The sequence below is a fragment of the Chiloscyllium plagiosum genome, unplaced genomic scaffold (assembly GCF_037043375.1).
Source record: "Chiloscyllium plagiosum isolate Xiang-an unplaced genomic scaffold, Cpla_swu_hap1 HiC_scaffold_20, whole genome shotgun sequence".
Classification (NCBI taxonomy): Eukaryota; Metazoa; Chordata; class Chondrichthyes; order Orectolobiformes; family Hemiscylliidae; genus Chiloscyllium; species Chiloscyllium plagiosum.
Window position 1 is genome coordinate 17,302,664 of NW_028270158.1, and position 18,445 is coordinate 17,321,108.

Consider the following 18,445-nt stretch of genomic DNA (forward strand, 5'->3'; position numbering starts at 1 on the left):
AAATTGAGGACAATAGCATGGATTTCAATCCACTCCTACTGAGCACTGTACCTAACTCAGCATTAACTGGGATTCTGGAGACCACATCTCAACTAGTGAAAAAATAGAAAGGAGATACATTGATAGAGTAGCAGTTTAGGTACGCTGTTTACCAGATTAGAGGGAATTTTGCTTTGAGTCACCAAAGGTCCAGGAAATTCAGGAGAAATTTCCACACCAAACAAATGTCAAGAATGTGCAACGTAGTAGTTGAGACAAACACTGGTTCTCAAATAGAGGTCTGCAGTAACTTCATTAGAATGCAAAAATCTGAATACATACATAGCACACTTTACACAATCATAAAAAGATAACATGACAATCCAAAGTAGGAGTCAAATAGATGAAAAAACTTTCACTTGACCATCTTTAATTTTTCTTTCAAAGATCAAAATTACAAGCTCAAGAACCACAATTTTCAGATCCATATCATCATTTTATAACACACTTCCATATGCAAGTTTAACTTAACACGACAACTATAATTATTCCAGGAATTATTTCAAGTCCCAATTCATTGCAAATAGTGCATAGCTCATAAAATAAGACAAGGATTTCTGAGAGGTAAAATCAAATTGCAACATTTCAACTTTCCTTAAAGATGGCCAAAATTTCTAAAAACAAAAGTTTAAAAAATGTCAGTAACAACCATGCCAAAAAAGACAAACCACAAAGAACCTTATTGTATAGCACCCTTATCATCCTGCACAGATACGGTTTGTGAAATATAACCTTTTCGAGTGAGCATGAGGGACATCTTCCTCCTAAAATACACAAAGGTGTTACTTGCTCATTGCTTAGAAAAGATCTGGTATACAAAAAGACACTAAGAACCAGGCTGTGTAAAGGTCACAACCCAATGGACACTGACCAAGACAGGTTTTTCAACACTGTGAATCAAATCATCTTTCTCAAGACTCTATTCTCCACTTTCCTGTTCCTGAAGATTTTCTTTACCATTTCCAGCAGAATGCTCCAGTTCCTGCTCGTCTTGCCCACCTTTCGTCTTGGCTTCCTTTGCATCTGATGACTCCTTTGACTCTTGACAATTATCATTCTCAGAGGGAAGAGCACAGATGGTTTTCTTCAATTTTCCTTCAATGTCATTTTTTGCCACTTCTTGCAAATTGTATTTGCGAAAAAGTATATAGTCCTGGACGACGCTCACACAACAAACACCTTTGATTATTTCCACGATGATGGTATATTCAGGGTTGTTAAGGTCCACTTTGTTTTCGGGATTCAAATTTATTACTACCCCTGCAAAGGGACAGGTTGAAACAAAATTCATTCCAAATACATAAACAAAAAAAAAAATCAGCAATCAAGCTTCCACACCACACACATCTAGAGAATTACATAATATGAAAATAAATGCATGAGACTAACTAGTGGCAGTTAATCACTCTGCTTATTTAGCAAAGTTAAATGCCAGCATTTACTGAATTCTAACCAACCAATGTTTTATTGCTTCATTTCAAAACCTTTGCTGCTTTATAATGGAACAACTGCATTGACAATATTCAAAGTTAGTATCAGGATAGACTGTAATTAAAATGTTTGCATCTGTATATTAAATTCGAAGCAAGACTATTAAAGTATCCCACAACTCCTGCCCTCTGAACACTATTAATACTGAAAATATTCAGGATATTGTGGAAACTGGCACATGCAGACCTAACAAATTGAAACAGATTAAGACTTCAGTTCCACTCCACAAGTTTCTGACACAAATAAATGAAGATCCTGCGCTTAGGATGGTGTGATCTGCGACAGATCACTTAGTGTCAAGAGTTGCTGAAGCAACAATTACATTTATTTTGTAGTCTGGAGCTATAGACAGTGATGATAGAATATCCAACTTTCTTTCTATCATGACTAACTAGAACTATCTCCCACGTTTAGCACCTACCATTGTTAACCTGCAAACGTTTCCAATACAATCAACTTATTTGGACACATAAATACACTCTTCATTAGCCTGGAATGGGATTTGACTCGGCAGCTGATGACTCAGAGGCAGGGACTCTACTGATTGCACCACAAGAACCCAACTGGGTTAGGGGTGGAAAATATGGAAAAACAGAAGTAGGGAGCCAGGTTGGCCCATGTTATGAACTGGCAGAGGGTTAGAAGTGGGAGAGCAAGCAAGGCCTACCAGGAGGCTCTATCACTGCTTACTTTGCTATTAAGGTCAGGCAAGGTAGACAAGGAAACAAGAAACATTTACAGGTAAAGAAAACGGGAGGAATTTATCCACAAAAGTGTTATAGCAGAAGGAACATTTTTAAAAGTCAAACAAAACCTACAATATCCATCTTCACTCTTAGTAACAAAGCACATATCTTTTCAAAAGCTTAGTTCCATCATTAGCATCCATTCACATATAACCAATCGAACAAAAACAAAAAATACCTTCAGTATATGGAAACCATCATATCTACCTGCCAGAGCCCTGATGACATCATCTCTGCTCATATGACTATTGTTCCTGGCTTTATAAACAATCTGGAAAGTAGCCTTTTTTGGAGCTTTGAACCAGGGTTCTAGGAAAGTCTCAAAATACTTTGGGATCTCCTCCATGAAAGCCTTGCATGACCCTGACACTGGCAGCATTCGCAGTATAGCTCGAGTCTTCTTCTTCTTGGTTGCATACAGATCCTTCAAAATATAGTGCACTAATTTGTCTGGTTCTGTTTTGTAGAAAAAATACAAATTAAAAACTTAGATTCATAAGTCAGCAATTCAATTCTCACATCAAGAATGCCAACAAGAGTTTGGTGCAAGTCTGCATTGGTACACGTCAATGAAACCACTTGCAAATCAAGTGTATCCCTATAACACATTATTTAAGCTGCTCATTCAAAATATCACAGCACATGGATAAAGTTACTCAAATGCAACCAGTAAGGTTTAGTAATTTGGTAGTACAGAATTTGCCTATTGCTGAAAAAAGGCACATTTTGTCAAAGCTTTTTGTCTTCACTCATCAAGATATTTCAAAAGAATACAAATTCAAGGTTAAAAAACTACTGCACAAGGGTGATGATTGATTGCAAGTGGTCTCTGATTGGGACAGGTCAATTAATGCTGATTTGCAGTTAACAACCAAGCTTCATTAAGTTTTAAACACAAACAAAAACAGAAATTGCTGGAAAAGCTCAGCGGGTCTGGCAGCATCAGTGGAGAGAAATTAGAGTTAATATTTCAGAGCCAGTTCCCCTTCTTCAGAACCTCAGGGTTCGGCATTTTCTCCCCCACCCCCCAAAAAAAACACCCATTAAAAAGAAAAAAAAAAGAAAAAAATGCATTATTCCTTCGTGACCGACTTTCAATTTTTGATATTGTGGAAAACACCACTCCTATCCAACATCTCTCCTCATTCAGTTCAGCAAAGTTCACCTCACTTATTTCCACTCCAACCTATTCAATCAGAGAGGGAGGAAATCTAGCAATAAATTCTGTCCCTCAACTGCCCTGTGGCATACCCAAGGATCTCCAGTTCCTCTTTATTTATTCATAGCACGTGGACATCACTGGCTCAGCATTTCTTGCTTTTCCCTATTTGCCCTTAAGAAGGGAGTAGCAAGTCACCTTGAAACCTACAGTCTTTGAGCTGTAGACAAACCTGCAGTGGTATCAGGATGAGAGTTTCATGTTACTGATCCTATGTCAAAGGAGGAATGGCAACATAGGTCCATATAAAGTTAAAAATCACACAACACCAGCTTATAGTCCAACAAGTTTAATTGGAAGCACACTAGCTTTCGGAGCAGCGCTTCCAACTAAATCTGTTGACTATAACCTGGTGTTGTGTGATTTTTAACTTTGTACACCCCAGTCCAACACCAGCATCTCCAAATCATAAATCCATATATTCCTTGACAATGTCATCTTCAGACATGGAATCAGCATCCACATATACTCTGCCAACACCAAGCTCTTCCTTTCCACAAGCTCTTCTAACACTATCTATTGTACTGTTTACATGACATCCTTCCTCAAAATGAGGCACAATTTACTCTAGCTAATTGTTGGAAGACTGAAACCTAATTTTCAGTAAACACAAAAAAACTGCAAACCCCCAAAACTGTCCAGCTATACTGTAACCTCTTGTGCTCACAAAGCAAGTACCCATCCCTAGTCCTGTCACCTTTGTTATAGCACCCAATTCCATAAAAAAGCACCACCTGGAAAAGTGGAAATTTATAACAATCATGGAGCAACTTAAACCAATCAGGCGGCATCTTTGAATTTGCCTCGTTATTTTGTGTCAAAACAATATTTGTTTCAAGATTCTGCAATTACTCCCTCGTGGAATAAAATTAAATCCACGACAAAAAAGGAGAACACATTACCAATGTTAAGAGTTCTGATGAAGACCACATTGTTGGCTCCACTGTCCAAAGCCTGGAATCGCCGGAGACGACTTTGTGTTGATGTGTGGATCTGTTTTACTTCCTTCTCCAAAGCAGCTTCAGCATCATCATCATCTTCCTCATCTTCACTATTTGGTTCCTCTACAAACTGGGAAAAATACCAGCAGAATTTTTGAATTTGAATATCAATTTTTCATTTTGTAAATAGTGTGTCAATAGCTGCATGCTAACATTTATCCATGACAAACTAGTGTCTCCTGCTCAAAATTAAGTACTTGTTACAGTCATGTGTATCAGAACATGTTGTGTTGTATGATATAAACCACTCAGTTTCCTGTAGTTGGACATAAACTTAATATTGCTGTCTAAAATTTGCTAAATGTTTTATTGCTTCCATTAACTTAGTCAACTCTGCACCATCATGTAATTACTGACATTCACAAATGATGCAGTCACTAAAAGAGAAAGCCAAAATTTATGCATCAGCACAGCCAAAATTCATTCCTTCAGACATGAAAGTATTCTCACACCATATCAATTAGTCTTTAATTAAGGAAAGACCTTAAAATCAATGATTTTAAGAGTGTGTTCTGTTTAGCAAGCCTGGAATACACACATGTCAAAACGAGACTGTTATAAATGGGCTACATCACATATCTAAAAGCAAAAATACAAAATTAGAAGAAAAACACTACTCTGGTGATCCTTAATGATTACTATGTTATTTGCTAATTACCTTCTTACTCTGTTCCTTCTTCACTTTCTGATTGAAAATTAATTTAGTTTGCTTCAGTAATGCTCAGAAATAAAACACTGGAAGAGGCTATTGTTCGTGTTCAGATGATAAACAAAATGATAAAAGAGCTTCAACAGTCTATGAGGTGAATTAACTTGGAGTTCATTACTGTGGACACTCAATGTAAAAGTACATTTCTGTATTCAGTCTCAAATTCAGTATGGGTTACCACAATCAAAAAGGACATTGTGCCATTTTACATGAAAAGTCTTTAAATAAAAATAACTACTGTTATTGTTGGGGAGGAATGAGATCAATGTTATAACAGTAAAGAGTGTGCAGGAGACCTCAGCAGAGTCAGACAAAGGCAAAGTGGGTCATTGACTACACTGTTGGAAATTCAGTTCAAAGTGGAAATTCAACTGTTCGACTGGAAAATCATACCCAAGTTCAGATTTTAAGAGTTATTGTCAGTAACCTATAAATGAATAAAATTGCCTAATTAAAGAAGGTAGCTGCTTGAAGGTGTCTGTTTGAATTCAAAATTCCTTTGTCGAAATGACATGGTGATCACTGTAGCTAAACAGGTAAACCGAAGAGACCTTTATAAGAAAGGGAAGTCATTCACCTCAGAGTTAGGAAGGAGCAGGGTCAGTTGGTGTGAGACATCAGCAGAGTGAGATGAATGCTGAGTTCTGACTATACTACTGGAAATCTGGGGCAAAAGAGGACAGAGGTGCTTTGATTGGGGTTTTCAGCAAGGAGTAAACACTCCAGAGTGAGAGGCAAGTGGGAGAGGATAAAAGGTTTGGACTGAGTGACCTACCTGCAGTGAGACCAGCAGCTAAGTGTTGTCGTAAACCACAGCATGATGTGAGTACAGGGAAAGAAGATGATTGTTGAGTAAGATTGATCAATATTTCTTGTAAAGTAAAAGGTTTAAACTAAAAGGTCATCAATTTGTCTTTAGGTCTCCAATGCTTTTCTCCTCTCTTAAAAATAACTGCTTAAGTATTTGATTAGTGATATTTTTCCCCTCCAATTCTTCAGTTTTGAAATAACCACATAGTGGCTGGTATCCAGTCACCCTTTATTTACATATGCACTGTTTCTGGGCTCTGACCAGTCAGCTCAAAGCCAGACCCTAGACTGAGGAGACTTTCTGAATCTCCTATTTATATGTGTCAGCCAAAGCTCCCTGCTTGGGGTTGTTAACTTGGACCAATCTAGAATCTCAGTTAATGAGATACACCTGACCATGGTTCCAATCACTACAAGTTTATAAAGTCAATATCATTCCAGTGAAATGTAAAGTGCAAGGACTCTTAAGTATTTAATTAATTTCAGACTCATCCACATTGATACTCCATTTGCCAAATTTTGGCTTATCCATCTAATCTATCCATATCTATTTATAAAACCTCTTCCCCATCTATTTTAGTGCTATCTACAAACTTGGTTCCAGTGCTTTATATAGAGTCATAGAGATGTACAGCATGGAAACTGATCCTTCAGTAGAACTCGTCCATGCCAACCAGATATCCCAACTTAATCTAGTCCCATTTGCCAGAATCTGGCCCATATCCCTTCAAACCCTTCCTATTCATATACACACCCAGATGCCTTTTAAATGTTGTAATTGTACAAGCCTCCACTACTTCCTCTGGCAGCTCATTCCATACATTTCATCCTCTGTTGTTGTGGTTCTATTCGCCGAGCTGGGAATTTGTGTTGCAGACATTTCGTCCCCTGTCTAGGTGACATCCTCAGTGCTTGGGAGCCTCCTGTGAAGCGCTTCTGTGATGTTTCCTCCAGCATTTATAGTGGTTTGTCTCTGCCGCTTCCGGTTGTCAGTTCCAGCTGTCCGTTGCAGTAGTCGGTATATTGGGTCCAGGTCGATGTGCTTATTGATTGAATCTGTGGATGAGTGCCATGCCTACAGGAATTCCCTGGCTGTTCTCTGTTAGGCTTGTCCTATAATAGGAGTGTTGTCCCAGTCGAACTCATGTTGCTTGTCATCTGCATGTGTGGCGACTAAGGATAGCTGGTCGTGTCGTTTTGTGGCTAATTGGTGTTCATGGATGCATGCCGCAACCCAAAGGAATAGCCACACTACCATACATCAAGAGCATTTCCGAACGGACAACCAGACTACTGCGACCACTAGGACTCATAACAGCACACAAACCAAAAGCCACTCTCAGGCAACAACTCACCAGAACGAAGGACCCGATACCCAGCATGAACAAAACCAATGTAGTGTATAAAATCCCATGCAAGGACTGCACAAAACACTACATGGGACAATCATTTACATAAATGATGAAAAGTAGTGGGACCAGCACCGATTCTTGTGGCACTCCACTGGTCACAGGCCTCCAGACTCACTGGTCTATAACACCCTGGCTTTCTCTTAACGCTTTTCTTAAATAATGGCACCACAATAGCCAACCTCCAGTCTTCCGGTACCTCACCTGTGACTATCGATGATACAAGTATCTCAGCAAGGGGCCCAACAATCACTTCCCTAGCTTCCCGCAGATTTCTAGGATACACCTGATCAAGTCCTAGGGATTTATCCACTTTTATGCGTTTTAAGACATCCAACATTTTTCAAGATATCACCATCTATTTCCCTACATTCTATATCTTTCCTGTCATTCTCCACAGTAAACAATGATGCAAAACACTCATTTAGTATCTCCCCCATCTCCTGCGGCTCCACACAAAGGCCGCCCTGCTGATCTTTGAGGGACCCTATTCTCTCTCTACTTACCCTTTTGTCCTTAATGTATTTGTAAAAACCCTTTGGATTCTCCTTAACTCTATTTGCCAAAACTATCTCATGTCCCCTTTTTGCCCTCCTGATTTCCCTCTTAAGTATACTCCTACTGCCTTTATACTCTAAGGATTCATTCAATCTATCCTGTCTGTACCTGACATATGGTTCCTTCTTTTTCTTAACTAAACCGTCAACCGTCATCCAGCATTCCCTACACCTACCTATCTTTCCTTTCACCCAAACAGGAATATACTGTCTCTGGACTCTTGTTATCTCTTTCTGAAGGCTTCCCATTTTCCAGCCATCCCTTTATCTGTGAACATTTGCCCCCAGCCAGCTTTTGAAAATGCTTGCCTATTACCGTCAACATTTGCCTTCCTCCATTTTAGGTTCTTTAGACTAGATTACCTACAGTGTGGAAACAGGCCCTTCGGCCAAACAAGTCCACACCGACCCTCCGAAGAGTAATCCACCCCAACTAATGCACCTAACAACTATGGACAATTTAGCATGGCCAATTCACTTAAGCTGCACATCTTGGGAATGTGGGAGGAAACCCGGAGGAAACCCACGCAGACACATACAGCTTCAACTTTTGGATCTGGTCTATCCTTTTCCATCACTATTTTAAAACTAATAGAATTATGGCCGCTGGCCCCAAAGTGCTCCCCCACTGAAACCTCAGTCACCTGCCCTGCCTTATTTCCCAAGAGTAGGTCAGGTTTTGCACCTTCTCTAGTAGGTACATCCACATACTAACTCAGAAAACATTCTTGTACACACTTAAATTCCTCTCCATCTAAACCCTTAACACTATGGCAGTCCCAGTCTATGTTTGGAAAGTTAAAATCCCCTACCATAACCACCCTATTATTCTTACAGATAACTGAGATCTCCTTACACGTCTGTTTCTCAATTTTCCTCTGACTATTAGGGGGTCTATAATACAATCCCAATAAGGTGATTATCCCTTTCTTATTTCTCAGTTCCACTCAAACAACTTCTCTGGATGTATTTCCGGGAATATTCTCCCTCAATACAGCTGTAATGTTGTCCCTTGTCAAAAACACCACTCCCCCTCCTCTCTTGCCTCCCTTTCTGTCCGTCCTGTAGTATTTGTATCTTGGAACATTAAGCAGCCAGTCCTGTCCAACCCTGAGCCACATTTCTATGCTATCCCAGTCCCATTTTCCTAACCATGTCCTGAGTTCATCTGCCTTCCCGATTAGGCCTCTTGCATTGAAATAAATGCAGTTTAATGTATCAGTCCTACTTTGTTCTCTGTTTTGTCCCTGCGTGCCCTGACTGTTTACCTCGCTTCCTTTCTCAACTGTACCAGGCTCAGATTGATCTCTTTCCTCACTATCTCCTATGTCATTGGTTCCAATGTGTACAATGACCTCCTGCTGGGCCCTCTCCCACTTGAGAACATTCTGCACCCTCTTAGAGACATCCTGGATCCTGGCACCAGGGAGGCAACACACCATTCTGATTTTTCACTGCTAGCCACAGAAATATCTGTCTGTGCCTTGGACTAGAGACTCCCCTCACACAATCGATCTCTTGGAATCCGATGTACCTCTCATTGCATTCGAGCCAGTCTCTAGATCTCAAATAAAACATATAATCAAGAAAGAACCCACTCTACTCACGACTGTAGATTTATAGTAAGGCTATACTTAACTATTCACTTATCTGTTTCTCTGCTGTGACCTTTCCCAAACAGGTTCCTCCAACATCAGTTGTGAATTTCACTTTTTGTTAATTTTTCTAGATCACTCAGATGTCCAGCGATACATGAATTCAACAGCAATGGCAGTAACTGTGCAGATTCATTGCTGTGTCAGTTGGCAGTGTGGGTTCCTTTCGCTCTCTCTCTCTCTTGCACTGACATGATCATGTGCTGCCTTTGTCTGTACCTCTCCCTTTTAAAAGTGCCATTGTTTGACTTTTCTTTTTCTCCAAAATTTCCAAAACAATGCAACAGCATATAAAGCAGTCATTGCTGCTCCAGGAATTCAAGGAAATCACTTCCAACACCTAAAATAACCTCAAAAAAAAAGGAGCAGCCTGTTACAGCCAGAAATGTTTCCCCTCCTCTAATCTTGGATTACCCAGAATCCCAGTCTATGCATGCAAATCATTAAAGCAGATTGTAAATAGCTGAGGCCCCAAGAACTGAAATCTGGCACTCCACTAAGTACTACTTGCCAATCAGAAAAGGATCCATTTATCCTGACTCTGCTTTCTGGTGGTTAGCCAAACCTCTATCTTACCTTGTGTATTAACCTTTTGTGTGGCACCTTTTCAAATGCCTTCTAGAAGCCCTGTATATCAACAGGCCCTCCATTATCCACTTTGCTCGTTACAGCTTTGAAGAACTCTAGCAAATTAGTCAAACATGCTTTACCCTTCACAAAACCATGCTGGCTCTCTGATGGATTGTGTTTTGAATTTACAAATGTCCCGTTACTATTTCCTTAATAATGTATTTCAACTATTTCCCAATGGCAGATGTTAAATTAGCATGTCTTGTTTCCTACTTTCTGGTCCCTTCCTTTTTGAAAAAGAGTATTTTTCCAACCCACTAGAAACTTTCCTACATCCAAGGAATTCTGGAATATGATAACCAATGCATCCACTATCTCTGCTGTCACTTCCTTTTAAGACCAGGAGGATGTAGGCCATGAGGCTTGGGGATCTGCCTGTCTTAAATCCCAATTATTTCCTCAGTATTTTATCCCTAATGAGGCCAATTGTTTTACAATCCTCCTTTCCTATAATCTCTACATTACCTCTTATTATTGGGGTGCTTTCAGTGTCCTCCACTGTGAAAACTAAGGCAAAATATTGACTGTCTCCACTATTTGTCTTAACAGCACAAGAAATACGAACAGGAGAAGGCTGTTCGGCACCTCGCTTTCATTCAATAGAATCATAGCTGATCTGACGCTCCTCATGCCCACTTTCCCCATAAACTTTGATTTATTTACTGATCAAGAGTCTCTCAGCATTTGAATATACACAAAGACTCTGATCCTACAGCTCCCAATGGCAAGAAGCTCCAAAGGCTCTCAACCCTCTGAAGAAATTCCTCATTTCTGTCTTAAATCAGCACCCCTTTATTCTGACAGTATGCTGTCTGGTGACTCTTCCATGAGAGGAAACATCCTCTCGGCACTTAGCATTTCAAGCCCCTGAAGAATCAATTATTGACTCCCCAGTCTCATTCTCTAGGGGTCCTACATTTACTTAGCTGTTCTCTTCCTTTTTATGTATGTGTAGAAGCTTCTGCTTTCCGTTTTTATATTTTACAGTAAATCTTGTTCCATAATTTAACATTTACTCATTTTAATACTTTTTAGTCACCTTTTGTGGGTCTTTAAAAATTCCCCAATCCTCTAACCTGCCACTGATCTTTGCAATATGGTATGCCTTGGTTTTTATCCTTGTTAAACTTTCTCGCTTCACCCTCCCCCTTGTATTCTTTCTTCTCTCTGCAATATATTTTATTTGGGAGGAATTGAACACATCTTAAATTGTTCATCAGCTGTCCTACCTTTTTAACCTTTATGCCAGCTCCCGTAGGACCAAGTCTGTCCACAGGTGTATCTATATAAGTACCTTTGTTTAACACCAGAGAACTAGTGTGCAACACTACCTGTTACGATCGCTGTTCGTTAGAGGATCCTTTACTACAAAATTATAAATTAATCCCATCTCATGACAATACTAAAACCCAAAATAGCCTGCAACCTGGTTAGTTAGCAGCATATCACTCCAAGAAACATTATGAATGCTCCCTCTAGGTTACCCTTGCCAATTTGATTAATCCAGTCTATATGCATATTAAAAGCAGTCGATTATTGTACCCTTCTCGCAAGCCCCTGGTATTTCCTGGCTTACATTGAGTCCTACTGTAGAACTACTGTTAGGGGACTGTAATGGACTAGGCCAGACCCCTCAAAACATTTCAAGAAGGTAGCCCAGACCCTAATTTTGCTAGTTGTTTTAATTAGGTGTAACGTGGACATTCCAGGAGATCGGCCGCTGGTCAAACCATTTAGTTTTAAACAAAATAGAATTCATTTACAAGATTACTGAATGAATACAAACAAAAGAAAACAGAATACCAAAAAACGTAACCTCTACAAAAACCTATAGATCATCCCAACTCAATTATGCTGTTCCAAATACTTGCAACAATCCCCATAAACACCTCTTGGCACAAAAGGTAAAATCAATCACAGGTTCTTATAGGAGAGAAGTCAGAGGGTACCAGCCTAGACCTGCTTCTTTGGGTCCAGCAGCTTTTTCAACCCTACTGTTAAAAACCAAACCAAACCAAACCAGAGAGAAGTTGAGCTGGGAGAAGTGGCCACTCTCCTTTCATTGTACAAGTGTTCTTATTAAAACCTGAAAGTCTTCTGTCTGAGTCAATATTTGTTAGCTATAAACAAATTGGCCAGGAATCCCTTCAACTCCAGACTTTTTGGAGTATGTGTCTTTTACGACCTCTCAGGAAAAAAAAGCCAAGCACAACATAACCTTGTTAAAGGAGCAGCTTTGTCACAGGACCTACAGATCACTTCCAGCAAGGACTTCTTTCCCTTGCTACTTTTTATTTATACCCAGACCAATTCCTAGTCTTGCTCTCCAGTGCCAAAATCATAGCATCACTCTTTTCCTTTAATAACAAAGCCACACCACCTTCAAGGTTGAGGCTACTGCAATGCCACCTTCTAATACCTGCCTCACCTGTAGTTACACCCTCCTATCCATAACCAAATCTGAGGTAATTACCTCCTGAAATACAGCATCTAGGTATCCCTTTCCCTGCGATGGTGTGCCAGTGTCTGAAACGCAGACTCATATCATAAATGAGTTGAACTTTCTCAAACAACCAACACTTGCTACAAATGTGGTCACTATGAGCCATAATGGAAGCCACCAGCTCCCACATGCTGTAGCTGCAACACATTGCCTGGCCCTGCGTCTCTCTCTTTTATTTAATTAGATTGTCATTTTTTAAAATTGAAATTTATCCCTGATGATTTCAGAATCCTTCTGGACACTTTCTAACAGGTTCCTACCTCTGGCCCAGGAAATCCAGGTTCAAATCCTATCCTACTCGAAAGTGTACAATAACATCACTGAACAGGTTGATTAGACAGTGTCTACACTTATCTAATGAGACTGGAGTTCAAGTCCCACCTGCTCCAGAACAGTGCGTTAGCAATTCTGAACAGCTTAGTTAGAAAATATTTACACTTTTCTAATGCAAGGGAGTTCAAGTCCCACCTGGAAAAGCGCGCCATAACATGCCTAAACAGACTGATAGGAAAAATATGTAGCTATTTTCAAATTTACAGCTATTTAGGGACAGTCCCTAATGGTAGTTCCTTACCAACCAATTAACACACTCTATTTCCTGTGATGTCACTCCATTGCTATTCTTTCTACTTCAGCACAGTCGATTGCCAGCAGCTGAATGTATTGATTCTGCTCTCAGGTAAGTGCAAGCCTCGGCTGCTCCTGACTTCATTCGCAGGTAAATGCAATCTTCACTCACTGGCTGTAATTTATATTTTCCCTCTTGATGCTACTAATAGTAGGCAGGTTTTGCTAAACCTGTACAAGGCACTAATAAGATTGCAGCTGAGATAATGAATAGTTTTGACCCCATTTCTAAGGAAAGATATACTGGAGTAAAAAGCAGTTTAGAGGTTTTTTTTGGCTGACGGCAAGTATGGAGGGACTGTCTTAAGGAAAAGTAGAGTCTGTACCGATTGGAATTTAGAATGAGGGGTGACCTTGTTGAAACTTCCAATATTCTTAGGGATTTAAGAGTAGATGTAGAAATATTGCCCCATCTTCCCTTGTGGGAGAGCCTAGAATCTAAGAATAGTCTCAGAAAGAAGAGGTTAGACATTTTAAGTTCGGTGGAGAGGAATGTCTTCTCTTAGGATAGAGAATCTGTGGAAATTTTTAAAAGTGCTGAAGCCTATCGAGGCTGGGTTGTTAAGTATATTCAAGGCTGAGAGCTTTCTTTAAAAATCAGTAAGGGAATCAAGAGTTATTGGGAAAAGGCAGAAAAATGGAGCTGGGGATTAATCAGATCAGCCATGACGTATTTGGACAGTGAAGCAGATTCAATAGGCTAAGTGGCCTACTCTGTTCCTATGGTCTAACAGTTGACAGTAAGCTTGTAAAATTAAACTGTGACAAAGTGATCAGAACATGCTTGGAATTCTAAACTTCTCATATTCCTACTCCTTCTTCTGTAAAATCAGTTTTTAAATCAAAGAACACAACTATTGCAAAATGTTAACGTTTCTATATATATAATACACATTGAGTTGAGTTTAATCGAAACAGCAGGTAGCCTAAAAGTCTAAGGTGGTCTTCCCTCCCCTCCCAAAAAAATCAACAGGCTGCCTCCCAATGACAGTAAAGCAGGTGACAGTAAAGAGGGGTGGGGGAGGGCTCAGTCTGACAGCCATCACTCCAGAAGCGTTTTAAACTCCCTCCATTGCAGGGAAGCTGTGGCCAGTTTTAATCTAACTTTTTTTCTAGTACAGTAGCCTCAGAAGCACTTCCTTCAAGGTGATATGACATCTCACTCATCCACACAACAGTAGCTCCTAACTTTAATGGTAGGGCTGCTGATTATAAGGTGGTGGAGGGCATCCCACATCTTCTATCAATTGGCCTTCCAACGCCAGGAGCCCACCAGCTAAGCTTAATTGGATGTTGAGCATGTTGCCTTCGTCAGCCAATTGCCTTGTTCTTTTTTAAAAAAAAAGTCCCATCCACCATCACCACCGTGATGTGGGATCAGGACTGGCAAATATTGCCAACTTCAAAGGCTATGCAAATCCAGAGTGACCACCAGACCTGGATTTAACAAGAGTGTTGAAACCATCCCCTCCCCCATTCCCTTGCCCAGTATGGGCAACAGCCTCACTGCAGCTTATCAACTTGTCCCTTATCCCCTCCAATAAGTTACACCCTCTTTCCCTGCCCCCTTCTCCAAAGCCCAAAGAGCTGGTCAGATACTTTAGGGACATCTAAGTGACTCTTTGATAGGCATATGGAAAATAGTACAATGAAGGGTATGTAGGTTAGTCTGATCTTAGAGTAGGATAGAAGGCCGATACAAAACGGAGGGCTGAAGGGCCTGTACTGTTCTATGTTCCATGGTAACTCTGCTCAAAGCCAGCCTATGGTCTTCACGTTTTTCGGATACTTTGGAATCTGTACGTAATGTGATTGATTTTAGAGATAAGTTTCACTTTTAAAAGCTCCAAATTAGACTGATGCCACATACAAGCAACTCGAAACGCAGTTTCCTAACTCTCTCTCTAAAACACAGAGCCCGCGGATTCTGTCTGTACTGCACCTTCTCTGGGCCGTACAGTTGGTCCGCATATTCATTCAGAAGACTGTACGCTTCGGCCGTGCATTTCTTCTCATTCATATTGCAGGTGATGAGTAGTCCTTGCATCCCCACCTCCAGCTCCCTGCTCCCGCGGTGTTTCTTGGCCGCATGGCCCACGTACGCACTCTTGTTTCTTTTCTTCGCCCTTGGTTCTGTTGCCATTGCTGTTCCAAAAAAAATGCTGAAATTAATAAGAAATGAGCAACGGGCACCGCAGCTTGAAACATATACTAAAGCAACCTGGTGTGCTACTCGTCTGAGTATTTCAACTGCATCATTTAAATGTATTGTACAAAATAAATAACCTCAATCCACACTAACACGCTCCCGTCCAAACCCCCACTAATTCTAAAGGACTCCTCCTTTCAACATCATTAAACTGCGACACGACAATGTACAGCCTGCCACTGGGTCCTAGTGCTACAGGAAATCTTGACAATTTGCAATTCGTTTCAGGTCGATGTTTTCTGAAATGCCCAGAATTTTCCAAACCGAAAGCAAAATGCCAAAAAATAATCCTCAAAGCTAACTTTGTTTCACCTGTTTTATGAAGCGTATGCATTCTCTTTAAATATCCTTGCCACTTCTCGACTGAAAAAAAGCTGAACGAAATTGCAGTAAAGCAAAGACAATAAGATGTGACAAAGTCTACCAGATGAGGGGTTAACAGCATATGTAAGTTATTAAAAATTGATTCGAGTTTTTTTTAAAGCAGATGAAACATTGTTCAGTTTTCAGTTACCAGGTAGTAGTATTCACTTCAGCTAGTAGTATACATACAATAATAAACTTTTATGACACTTATAAAATATTTAAACGGTCCAGATCAAACAATGAGTTGCGGGAAGACAATTTTAAGTATTAGGAGTTTTAGCGAGAATTTGAGAGAACTGTTTTTTTCACCCAAAGGGTTGTGGGTATCTGGAACTCACCTAAAAGAGTGTTAGAAGCAGAAACTCTTAAGACATTTTGAAGAACTATTAAAACGAACATGTAAAACACTAGAGCATACAAGACTACAGACCAAGTGCTGTAGAATAGGATTAGAATAGATGGATGTTTGCCAACTAGCGTAGACCATTATGGACACATTTTAAAAAGTCTGTGACTCTATCAATTCCACACTGAACTACATTGAGGCATAAAAGTACTGCTGACCAAAACATATGGTCAAAGAGGGATGTTTTAAGGAGCATCTTAATGGTGGAAACAGGCAGAGAAGTATTGGAATCTGTTAACACTGAAGGTCTTGATAACCGAAGGCACGACCACCATTGGTGTAATCAAAATCAAAGGATCTCACCGGACCAGAATTAAAGATATATTTCTTGGAAAAAAATACACATTTTGTTTAAACTTATTTGTTTTGCACTCATCCAGAAATTTTGCACGAATGTCAAATCAAGAAGAAAGTGAACTATTATGGTGCATAACAGTGCTGATTGGTTAACAACTGAACCCCGGAGAATGCCTCCATCATTACCGATTGACTGTTAGCAGCCATGTTTTTGTTAGATAAATTTTCAACCAACCAGGTTAATTCTGACTGATCAGGGTTTTGACCTGAGAAATACAGTAAACCAAATGATTCTTGCTTATTTTGTTGAGTTGAAACAGACACAGTGCATATCCACGTTCTTTCTGTCTGCAAAGAACAAGGTGCTGTATATTAATCTGTAGTTTCCAGTACACACGTCTGCCAAACTGCAAACTCAACATTCCTGAATTGGTTGTCACCATAATTATTCACATTAAGGATTATCCAACAAATGTTGTCCAATTACAAAATCCCATCTAACATCAGATACTGTTGCAAATGTGGGCTTGCTTGTCTCAAGAAGGGACATCTTGTTAATTTGAGCTGCCAGTCTTTGAAACCTATGACCTACATACCTGGCATCACACTGACACTAAATTTCATATATCATTTTTGTGGTAAGCAAACATCTTTAGACTTGACAGCAGCATTGTGTAGTGATGAACGCCACTCACTGCTACTGCATAGCAGCAACTCATTCATTCATTCATTGGCAGTCCCTCACAAATGAAAATGAGTCTCTTCCACTCTCAGGGTGAGGCCATTAGTGGCTGTACAGACCAATGTGGCTACTGCAGGCTCTGTTACATATGGGGCAGGTGGTGGTCATGGGAAGGGCCAAATGGTGGTTTGGTGTGGCAGCATGCTCCTTTCACTGTTAACACCTGGTTTCTGCTTTTTCCCAATGGTAAGTCACAGTGCTCATAGAATCCCTATAGTATGGAAGCAGACTATTCAGCCCATCGAATCTACACCGATCTTCCGAACAGCATTCCATCGAGACCCACTTGTCTTGATGGCTTCCCAGATGCTCCTCCTCTATCTTGGACAATCTTAGGCCGGTGATACCTACATGTCCATAGGATTGCAGCACTTCATCAGTGAGGTCTTGAGGGTATCACTGAACCACATCTGGAGCTTGCCTGCCATTTCAAACGAGTTTTGAAAAGATTTGTAGCTCAGATTGAGGTTCTAGATGTAGGTTTGCTCAGAGCTGGAAGATTCAATTCCAGACGTTTCGTCACCCTACTAGGTAACATCTTCAGTGGGCCTCCGGCAAAGCACTGCTGATGATTCCTGCTTTTTATTTATATGTTTGGGTTGGTGATGCCATTTCCTGTGGTGGTCAGTTCCTCTTTTTCTCAGGGAGTGGTAAATGGGGTCTAACTTGATGTGTTGATCAAGTTAGATCCCACCTGCCACCCCCTGAGAAAAAGAACAGGAAATGAAATCACCAACCCAAAGAAACCCAAACATAAAAATAGAAAGCAGGAATCATCAGCAGTGTTTTGCCCAGCGGCCCACTGAAGATGTTATTTAGGGTGACAAAACGTCTGGAAATTAACCTTCTAGCTCAGCGAGCAAACCTATATGCTATTTCAAAGCTGGGAGTAGAGCACCTGCTTTTGTTGGTCATGCAGATGATGTGCCAGCCCATCATCACTGATCAAAGGTGGTCAATGCCTTGATGCTGGGGATGTTGGCTGTTAAGTGGGAAGAGTGCACAGAAAATGTCTCACTGTTCCACAAA

The 18,445-nt window shown here is 40.3% G+C and overlaps 2 protein-coding genes across 2 annotated transcripts in view; one reads left to right on the forward strand and one right to left on the reverse strand.

The window, feature by feature from the left end:
- Nucleotides 1–389: 389 nt before the first annotated feature.
- On the reverse strand, nucleotides 390–15,722 carry thumpd1 (THUMP domain containing 1). Its single transcript, XM_087997698.1, has 4 exons — nucleotides 15,339–15,722; nucleotides 4,398–4,566; nucleotides 2,484–2,732; nucleotides 390–1,299 (listed from the first exon to the last, which is right to left on the reverse strand). The coding sequence occupies exons 1-4, from the start codon at nucleotides 15,537–15,539 to the stop codon at nucleotides 959–961; spliced, it is 960 nt and encodes a 319-aa protein (XP_087853824.1). The 5' UTR covers nucleotides 15,540–15,722; the 3' UTR covers nucleotides 390–958.
- Nucleotides 13,442–18,445, forward strand: part of LOC122560817 (acyl-coenzyme A synthetase ACSM3, mitochondrial) — a 92,418-nt gene continuing 87,414 nt past the window's right edge. Inside the window, exon 1 of the mRNA XM_087997694.1 lies at nucleotides 13,442–13,487. The gene's annotated coding sequence lies outside the window, so the exon portion shown is untranslated. The remainder of the gene's footprint in view (nucleotides 13,488–18,445) is intronic.